This window comes from Xenopus laevis, chromosome 2S (genome assembly GCF_017654675.1).
Source record: "Xenopus laevis strain J_2021 chromosome 2S, Xenopus_laevis_v10.1, whole genome shotgun sequence".
Classification (NCBI taxonomy): Eukaryota; Metazoa; Chordata; class Amphibia; order Anura; family Pipidae; genus Xenopus; species Xenopus laevis.
In genome coordinates this window covers 141,134,243-141,145,156 of record NC_054374.1, presented here as the reverse complement: position 1 = coordinate 141,145,156, position 10,914 = coordinate 141,134,243, and the positions used below count along the sequence as shown (strand labels likewise).

The following is a 10,914-nucleotide window of genomic DNA, read 5'->3' as shown; positions in this document are numbered from 1 at the left end:
CCCACTCCTGCCTGCAACCCGCCGGTTTTTGCTGGTAACTCGCAGGTACCCGACCCGCCGCAGGACTCTACCTTGCACCCAACAACAATGCACTTGATTCTAGGACATGAATGAGCAAATTATTCTGTTGTTATACAAGCAATTAAAGACTTTTTCTTCATTTGAAGATGGAAGCATGGGGTAAGGCACGAATGCTATAATGCTAAGTGTACAAACTCGCATCCACTGCCTTCTTGCCACACAAAAAGACAAGACAAATATGGAGCTTTGCACATTTATTGCACTTTGCCCTCTGTAAACAAGATCCTGTGTTACTTTCAGCATGTTTCCATGTTGTAGAGATTGTATATCTGGCAGTATAACTCCTTTTAGGACCCTTACATATGAGTGTTTGTCTCTGACCCCCCTGTGTTTAATCTGTGAAACGCGTGAAGGATTAACCACAGGGAGATGCCAGAACAAACACCTATGTGTAAAGGCCCTAAGAATTTAGAGAAAAGATGCAAACATTTTGTTTTTCAACCACAAACCTAATTTTAAATACACAGTAATATTTTTCAACTGTTTACAGTATCGTGTCAGATCTCATACTCCCAGTATCCCAAACTCTCTTTTTGCATTAAAAGGGAGTAAGAGAGGGAGCTAGCCAAGAAGCCCGACAAGCACTGATGGTGGCCTCATTTAGTTAAAAACATAATGGCTTTAGGACTGAATCCAAATTTAGGAACAGGTTCAGTACACATTCAGTATTTCCCCCTTTAACTAACAAAACATTCATAAAACAACTGTTTTCACTTAGATGTTGTACATTTGCCTAATCTACATTACAAATTTGTGCTGAATCGGACAGTACATAAAATGATAGAGATTGTGCCATGTTTGATGACTACACTATTTTATGCATATTCTCCATGTAAAATTCAAAAAGACTATTCCAGTGCATAGAAACATATATGTTCTATTGTTCCAGCACACTGTGAATATGTTATACTAAATCAGTTACAAGTGCACTGAATCATGGATTGGATTTGGCCCAATACGAGACTTTTTTTTTATCAGAATCCGCTGAATCTGAGCGCCTAACTGAATCCAAAGCCTTAAAATCATGTAACTTTATACCACATGATAACAGAAGGTGACAATTTTCTTGTGCTACCCCCATGTTGATAATTTCCATATGCAAAAATTAGGGTAAGAATTCAGTTTAGATTCAGTCAAATCCTTTGTGAAAGATTTGGTATTCGGTCAATCTGAAAAAAGTTTATTTGGTACATCCCTAACCTGGAAGCATACGTGTATCATCCAGTGTTTGGAAGCAAACGAGTATCACCATTCCATTTCTACATACAGTATTCTGCTGGGAAAATTACATGTTCCCACTTATAAAAGGTATTAACACATTAAATGGGTATTTCGAAAAAATGATCCATAAATTATAACTTATATTTGCAAAGTTCTGCCACATTCTCCAGAAACACTGAGACATATTTCTGGCAGCTTTGTTTTAAAAGTAACGATTCTTCAGCAAGCTGCTCCCAGAACTGGTTGGCCAGGTTGGCTGCTTTTGCTGTCATGGCTGAGAAGGATGAAGATATCACCTCCAGGTCCAAAGTGAAGGTTGGAAGGCTGTCAACAAAAGGATATGCCCAACGGAAAGTGATCAGCACAAGAATAAGACAGACAACCATGGAAATTGGCTTAAAACGAAGCAAGGATTTGGCATTTGTTGGCTCTTTTTTGCTCACTATGTCTTGAGGTAGGGATAGTTTATCCACTTCCCCCAGTTTAATACTGTCCCACATGCTTGTGTCAAACTCCTTCATGGCTGGATTGACATTAACATCTTGCCCAGTTGTCAGAGGGGCTTCCTTGATAAATGTCATCTTATCCCTAAATTCCTGCATCTGCTGTAGGAACATAAAGGGATCTGATATATCCTTAAGGTCTTCAACAATACTACAAGCCTTTCGCTGCTCGCTGAGAACTGTATGGAGCTTGTTTATCTCCATGTCGTAGGCCTGCATCACTGCAAGCTTCATGGTCTCAAAATCAGAGAGGATTTCATTTTTCTTCTGTTCCAGGAGATGCTGCAGTTTCTGAAAATAGGTCTTGACTTTGTCCGACTCCATGGAAAGTGAATGAAGAGCCTTTTTTTTGTTGGATTCTAAGGTGTCCAGGTTGGAGTGAACTTCTTTACTATTCCACTCTTCAACACCTTGAAATAAGGTCTCCACAGAGCTCTTCTCTTGAATGTAAGCATCACAGATGGAGGAAAATACATGTTTCTTGTGTTCTCCATTGGTGGCACAGGTCCCGCAAATTAGCTTTAAGTCGGTGGAGCAGAAAATATTGAGAGGCTGATCACTGTGCACTTTACAGACAGGCATCTTTGGGGAAACTTTAATTTTGTTGTATTTTTCTACAATTCCTTTAAGCAAATAGTTAACCTGAAGGCCATTAACACCCATTGTTGGGGTTTCTTTACGGCACGTGGGGCATTTGAAAGAGGAGGGTCTCCACTGCATAGTCCGAGAGTTCTCTTCCAGAACTCCATCCAAACATTTCTTGCAAAAGTTGTGTGAGCAAGGTAAGACTCTGGCATCATCAAAAAGGCTACAGCAGATTGGGCATGTTAGATCTTCCTCCAGCACCTCCATCACATCCTGGAAGAAATGAAGAAAGTTTTGATTTCGTGAGACAGCGCTGAATGTGGCCGCCACTAGAAGAGAACTGAAATCTCTGTACAAGAACAATTCTACCTACTGTATGTGTATTTTAGTTTAACATTTATTACTTAGGAAGTTTATCAATTAAATCCCACTCATGTATGGGCCTCTTTACAAAATAATTCAGTCGTATATGTATTATGATTATTCATTACATTAAAGTAAAATCTTTTTCTTTACCTGAAAGTAATGCCATAGATATTGGAATAATTCCAAGTTCATCCAGCATCTACAAACTATTTATTGGCAATGTGTCCTACTTTATGAGGCATGTGTTTATTCTACAGTGCATGAATTCCATTTGACCCCTGTTTATAGTCCTGTGTAAAGCTGCACATACACATAAACATACGCTTCTTCTATATGCACAAAAAAAAACGTATTTTTGTGGTGGATACTCAAATCTCCCAACATTTTGGAAATAGAAAGAGGGACAAAAAGATTTGGGGCGCTATGGGTGGCGACATTTCTTGACCATACCCATTTTGTGGCCACACACCCTAATTACCATGTTCATCTTACAAAATTTGACAGGTTATGAAAGTTTGAACTAGGGATGCACCGAATCCACCAACGGCCAAATACCGAACCGAAAACATATTTTACTTCCTTGTTTTATGACAAAAAGGTCACGAGATTTCCCTCCCCGCCTTTAATTTGCATATGCAAAGTAGGATTTGGTTCCACCGGGCAGAAATATTCGGCCGAATCCTGCTTAAAAAATCAGAATCCTGGATATGGTGCATCCCTAGTTTGAACGCATTTGTGTGGTTTTTATGTGTTATTACAGTTTTGCTAATGAAGGTAAATTGCCCTTTAAGCTGCAAGTCACAGTTTCCCCCAGAGACTTGCTTATCTTAAATTGTTGCAATTGTTTCTTTGCTTATCTTAAATTGTTATAAATTTATCTAAGCTTACCTGCCACATATTCTGGGCTCTCTGCCAAAAGCAAATTAAGTTAGAAACTTTGTATCTTTTTCTGGCTCTTCAGTGCAGGGGATCAAAGAGAAAGTCAGGACATTTCAGTAACAATCCGGGACTGTGGGTTGAGCTGTCAAAATCAGGACCTTTCCGGATAACAGATCTTTCTGTAATTTGGATCTTCACACCTTAAGTCTACTAGAAAATCATGTAAACATTAAAAAAAATCCCAATAGGCTGGTTATGCTTCTAATAAGGATTAATTATATCTTAATTTGGATCAAATACAAGATACTGTTTTATTATTACAGACAATTTTTTTTTCTATTTGGATTATTTAAATAAAATGGAGTCTATAGGAGGCAGCCTTTCCAAAATGTTGGAGCTTTCTGGATAATGGGTCCCATAACTGTATTTCCTTTATGGTGCAGTCAATTTTTTTTTTCTTTAATCCTTATTTATAATTTTTAAATGTTTATTCAGATCAGATGTAGATAGTGATATTCTGAGACAATGTACAATGGGTTTTTATTTTTAACTATTTGTGGTTTTGAAGTCTTTATAGTTTTATTCAGTCGCTCCAAGTCTGGACTGAGGATCAAAATAGGTCCTGGCATTTCAGACACAAAAGTATAAACAGCCCCTACCATCCCAATAAATAGTGAACGTGTATGGCATTTTACAGCAGCCACAATCCATATAGTGCCAGTCCGGGCCTGAGCAGCTCTCCAGTTTGCAATTTCAGCAAGATAATAAATAAAAAATATATATAAATATTAGGGATGCACCGAATCCACTATTTTGGATTCGGCCGAACCCCCAAATCCTTCACAAACGATTCGGCCGAATACCGAACCGAATCCAAATCTTAATTTGCATATTTAAATTTTGTGACAAAAAGTCATGCGATTTCCCTCTCTGCCCCCTAATTTGCATATGCAAATTAGGATTCGGTTTGGCCGAACAGAAGGATTCGGCCGAATCCTGCTGAAAAAGGCCGAATCCTGAACCGAATCCTGGATTCGGTGCATCCCTAATAAATATCCAAATATAGTCATTAATATATAAATAAAAAAAAAGAATTACTGGCAAGTGACAGTGACATCTATTGGCAATAAGTGCTGATTACACTACAAGACTATACACTCAATACAGTGCATAAAAAAATCTGTATGAGGGTTAACCAAACGGTTGCATTCATATGGTATTCTATACATGTAACAATCATTTTATCAAACTGCATTTCAATAGAACAATAATTGCCTGACTTAAACAACAGAAGAATGGAAAATACATGCACTTTTAAGCCAAAATCTGCTCTGTATGTACATTCACAGGCCCATACTGTGCCATTCCTTCACTTGGGGGCAGCTGTATCAAGGGTCGAATTGAAATTGAAATTTTCAAGTTTTTTTATGGTCAAAACTGTCAAATTCGACTAGGTAGTTATTCAAATTCAAGTTCTTCAAAAAATCAGAATTTGATTTTCGAGATTTATCATACTCTGGCCCTTTAAGACTATTTGACTATTCGCCACCTAAAACCTGCCAAATTGCTGTTTAAGTCAATGGGAGAGGTCCAGGGATCAATTTGGAGTTGTTTGCAGCCTTCCTGACATTCAAGTTTGGGTTTTTTTCGGAGAAAAAACTCTAATCGAGTTTTTAAAATTTGAATCGAATTTGATTCAAGTTTCGGATCGATACATTCATTCGAATTAGATTTTTTTTTAAAAAAAATAAATTTCGATTGGTGGAATTTATGGTAGTTTTTAAAAACTTGCATGAATTAGAAATTTGACCTTTGATAACTGTGCCTCTTAGTGTTTGTATAAGGCCAGAGAGAGAGTCTAGTGTGCCACTGGCCTTAATACAAGTGTTTGTAACTTCATTTAGAAAGAGGAAAATGCTGTAAGAAGGAGGTTCCTGGCCCACACAGCTTACACTATAAGTTTTTTATATGGTTTGTGATTTTATACAGGTATGAGGCCTGTTATACAGAATGCTCAGTACCTGGAGTTTTTCGTAATTTGACTCTCCATACTATAATCATTTAAACATCAATGAAACCCAATAGGATTGTTTTGCCTCCAATAAAGATTCATCTTAGTTGGGATCAAGTAGAAGGTACTGTTTTGGTATTACAGAGAAAAAGAAAAATTTCAATTATTTAATTAAACCGGAATCTACAGGAGATGGCCTTCATGTAATTCAGAGGTTTCTAAATAGGTTTCCTCATAACGGCATTCATGAGATAACATATCCCATATTGCAGTGCTGTCCAACTTTTTGGCCTACATGGTGGAGGGCCAATAATGGACAGCGACTGTAACAACTGCACTGCATCCGATTTGTCAAGATGGACACAACTGTGTGCAATCCATATGCCATTGCTGCAAATATTTTCCGGTATTTGGTGTGACATCTGCACTCATTTCTGTAGGCACAAGTGCAACAACGCAGAACCCTGGAATTACAGCTGCCTGCGGACCAGGTGATGTCTCCAGTGTTCCCTCCGTTCCTCTGCACAAATAGGCGCAGTAGCACCCCCGATTCACAACGAAAGGTAGGAAGGACTGAGTGGGGCTGAGTGCAACTCTACAGAAGTGTGAAGATTACGTTTTGATGCCCACTGTGTCTGCAGACATAAATGAGCTCAATTAAAAAAACAAAACAAATATATGACAAGATACCAGAGGAAGGGGAAAGCAAATTGGACGGGAGTGCGTTGGGTTGGCCAGGACATGGGCGGAGGCAAGACAGGAACTGGGCGGAGGATGGGGATTGGAGTGCGCCGGCGGCCCCTCTGAAGATTTTTTTTGCATGGGAGCACTCTAGTTATGCCATTGGGTATGAATGAGAAACATGGTACAAAGGGCACGCCCCTATCTGCATGAAGTGTAAAATAAAACTGAGCCGTTAAACTTTATGTGTGTTTGTCTGAGAGGGAATTCACTATGAATCACGGCACAGCAATAAATGTCAGTTTTTCATTTAAAATGCAGCTGGGTGATACATACAACCACATATGCTCTAGTGCCACAAACTGTTTCATACGTGTATAAATAGTCCTACCCATGTTACAGCCTGCCAGACGCAAATAAACCCAGTGGCTTTGTTACTGTAGCGCATGCTGTGCATCTTGGCCCCAGGGCCACAAAGGTGAACCTGCCCAAGCATTATCTTGCCTTCCTTGTGCGCCATAAAGTAACTGGCCTAGTGACCAAGAAATGACTGCAGCCCACGGGGATACCAGGGAAAGTCCCAGTGGGCAGGCCCGGACAATTTGGGCCCCGGACGAGGGGCTGCCCATATTGTGTTGAAGTGGGCCGCTTCTCACCTGGAACACTGCACTGGTTGCCTCTGAAGTTTTTTCAGCTTCAGTGCATCCGGCGGGCTCTAGGACCACTCCTCCGTTGTATCTCCCTTCCTGGCTCTGCCCCTCCCACTCCTCTGTTGTCCTGCTACTGCTGTGTGAGTGTCCCAGCATGATCAGCATTGGGGTGATAGGCAGTCCTGTCCTGAAGGGGGGAGGCAGCCCAGTCCTGTCCTGAAGCGGGGGCCGCTTGGAGGTAGGGTGACAGGTACTGCTTAGCTCAGGCTTTTACCGACTGCACAGCGAGGACCCGTTTACGAGATCATACGTTTACATGTGGGCTGCTTTGATTTTTTTGCTCAAGGCTGCTTTTACCCCCAGTCCAGCCCTGCCAGTGGGCCCAGGTGTCAGTGGCCCCTCAGGCTGCTAAACATTTGGCCTATTTAATGGCCATTCCCTGTTTCTATGAGAAAAAGAGGCTTAATAGATGGAATAACAGATTAGACTAGGAGAATAGTGGTTGAGTGAGGAGAGGAAGAATAATAATACTGAGAGTGGGACCCTGGTCTAAGATTACTTGGTGGGCCCCTGGTCAAAGGTTTTTGGGTGGGCCCCCGGTGTCCCAGTCCGACACTGAACGACTGGATCCCATGACAAATGCTGGACAGTTCTATTACAGTGAGTGATAAATTATTAACCCACATAATTAGTGCTCACTAAAAGGACTGACGCAAGCAATAGACGGATCAATAAGTAGAACACACGAGCCTGTGCTCATTACACTAATGCAACATACATTACTTTCTGCCGGGGACCTGGCTCTGATAGACAGCCTGTAGCTGGGATTGAAAGTAGCTGCTTTTCCAGAGCATCCCTGAGCCTGTGCCAAGCTCCCATTCCTGGCGCCAGCCCTGGTTATTATAAGTCACGTGTTTGTACAATTACAAGGTGTGTGTTGGCGCTGAAGAACAAAACTTGTCATCTCTGCCCCAGCCACAAAACCCATGACCTGAATGAGCTTGGCACTGCCTGGGTCGATGCTTTTTTAAATAACAAAGGACCAACTGCAACAGTCCCTGGTGTCACCAGCTTTCATGGTGTAACATTGTTTCATTGTTACAACAGTGCAGTTAAACGAGGCTGATACAATAGTAGCAGAAATATCATTAAGATTTGATTCTAAAGCAAAGTCACGTGGCTGTATGTCGTGCCTAATTCATCTGCACATTGATCACATGGGGAGGAAGATGATGATGATGATGGGCACAAGTGCACGTGCCAATAAAAGTTTATAAGAGAAACAATGTGAGTGTCACGCCAGTGATTTATATTGTGTGTGTGTGAGAGCAATGCCAGGCCTTACCATACAGCTGCTGCCAGTCCACTCGGTTGTGAGCCAATGTCACAGGCCTGCGGGGGGACAGGGTATGATGTGTGTCAGGGGCAAGTCCGTGTGTCAGTGTCGAGCAGCTGTCGCCTCCAGCCTGGCACACATTGAACATGACGGAGCGGCCGGGAGCATCCTATGTCTGTATGAACCCTGCGCGCACAACTCCTGCCTCACAGGATCACATGGTCTCCTCCCCATGTCCCTCCCACAGACGACTGGAGTAGTAACAGTCCATGTCTGCCCTTCCCACGCGTGTTGTACCCTGGGCTCTGTCCTTGCTGCTCCTCCAGCTGTCATGGCGCGTCTGCACTTGCTCTGGCGCCTTCACCATCTTCCCTTCACACAATTCTCCTAATAGGGCGCCCTACTTGTGTCTCACAGCTGCATGGCCTCGACACATCGCTAAACCTGCCATGTGACTTGTTTTTTAACCTTTTATCTGGCAGAACCATGTCTGTAAAACTAGCCTTGCTTTTTAACCCTTTCCTCTACAGAAAAGCTGCCACGTGACTTGCCTATGTCTTTCTCTGACAGAACACTCGCGCCACACTTTTTAACCCTATTCCTGCCATGTAACGTGCCTTTTCACCCTTTATTCATGATCTGCAATATTTATACAGGACATATTTGTGCCTTACAAGGACTACAGACCATTCACGTCAGTCCTTAACCCTGTGGAGTTTAAGGGATACTGTCATGGGGAAAAACATTTTTTTTTCAAAATGAATCAGTTAATAGTGCTGCTCCAGCAGAATTCTGCACTGAAATCCATTTCTCAAAAGAGCAAACAGATTATTTTATATTCAATTTTGAAATCTGACATGGGGCTAGACATATTGTCAATTTCCCAGCTGCCCCAAGTCATGTGACTTGTGCTCTGATAAACTTCAATCACTCTTTACTGCTGTACTGCAAGTTGGAGTGATATCACCTCCCTCCCTTTTTCCCCCCAGCAGCCAAACAAAAGAACAATGGGAAGGTAACCAGATAGCAGCTCCCTAACACAAGATAACAGCTGCCTGGTAGATCTAAGTACAACACAATAGTAAAAACCCATGTCCCACTGAGACACATTCAGTTACATTGAGAAGGAAAAACAGCAGCCTGCCAGAAAGCATTTCTCTCCTAAAGTGCAGGCACAAGTCACATGACTGGGGGCAGCTGGGATATTGACAAAATGTCTAGCCCCATGTCAGATTTCAAAATTGAATAGAAAAAAATCTGTTTGCTCTTTTGAGAAATGGATTTGGAGTAGCACTATTAACTGATGCGTTTTGAAAAAAACATGTTTTCCGATCACAGGATCCCTTTACAATCTAAATTATTTTTACTGACTTGCCTTTGTTCTTTACAGAACACTAATCCCCAAAATAAAAGTTGCATTTTAAAACTTTTTCTGACAGAAGACCTACCTTATGACTAGGGTTGCCACCTTTTCCTGAACAAAATACCGGCCTTCCTATATATTTATCTTTTTTTCCTATTAATAACATTGGGATCAGCCATCATTTGTACCAGCCAGGTGGCAACCCTACTTATGACTTGCATTTTAGAGAGAGAAGACCTGTCATAGGTCTTTTAGTTTACTTAGGGTAGACGCAGACTGTGCACTTGACCCCATCCTAGAAATGTGTTTTCCTCTCTCCTGCACAAACGCTCACAAAAAAATGAATTGTGATGTGACTTCTGGCAGGCCCTAAAGTGGTGTGGGCCCAGGTGCACCTAGTGTTGCCACCTTTTCTATTTATCTTTTTTCCCAATTAATAACATTGGGATCAACCATCATTCTTTCCGGACAGGCCAGTAGAATACCAGCCAGGTGGCAACCCTAGCCGAGCACCCCTTGCACCTGTGCTAGTTACACTGCTGATTACCATGTGTCATTATCCTAAGTGTACAGGCATATGTGCAGATTAATCACCACCATAAATCTACTCTACCATGGACAGCTAATCTGCAAATGCTACAACTATGATAAAGGAGATTTACTGCAGACAACTAATCTCCTCATGCCAGTACCTTGAACTTGCAAGGGGCAATGGCACTAAGTTTTTTTTATACTTGTAGGTGACTCTGGAACCAATGTTTTGTTTTTTAACATGTAGGGGGCCATGGCATCAATGTTTTTTGAATGTGTAGGGGGCCCTGGCCTTTTTCAGCAGGATTTGGCCAAATCCTTCTGTCCGGCCGAACCGAATGCAAATTAGGGGCAGGAGGGAAATCCCATGACTTTTTGTCACAAAACTGTTTTCCCACCCCTAGTTTACACATGCAAATTAGCATTCGGTTCGATATTCGGCCGAATCTTTCAAGAAGGATTCGGAGGTTTGGCCGAATCCAAAACAGTGGATTTTGAACTTGTAGGTTCAGGACCCCCCAAGTAAAAAAAAAAAACATTAGTGGCCAGGGCTCCTTACAATTTAAAAAATTGGTGCAAGGGTCCCCTACACATTGAAAAAACATTTGTGCCAGTGCCCCCTACAAGTTAAAAAAAAAACGGTGCCAGAGCACCCTAAAAATAAACAAAAACATTGCTGCCAGGGCCCCAAAGTTTAAAAACTTTTA

General features: G+C 41.6%; 1 protein-coding gene across 2 annotated transcripts; it reads right to left on the bottom strand.

Annotated features, from left to right (window-relative positions):
* Positions 1-260: 260 nt before the first annotated feature.
* Positions 261-8,799, bottom strand: trim13.S (tripartite motif containing 13 S homeolog). Of its 2 annotated transcripts, none has more exons than XM_018250193.2 (2): positions 8,323-8,799; positions 261-2,663 (listed from the first exon to the last, which is right to left on the bottom strand). In XM_018250193.2, exons 1-2 carry the CDS (start codon positions 8,323-8,325, stop codon positions 1,434-1,436), a joined length of 1,233 nt encoding a protein of 410 aa, XP_018105682.1. In that variant the 5' UTR covers positions 8,326-8,799; the 3' UTR covers positions 261-1,433. The 2 variants fall into 2 exon arrangements, with proteins under 2 accessions (XP_018105682.1, XP_018105681.1); XM_018250192.2 differs by lacking the exon at positions 8,323-8,799 and adding an exon at positions 3,645-3,701.
* Positions 8,800-10,914: the final 2,115 nt, after the last annotated feature.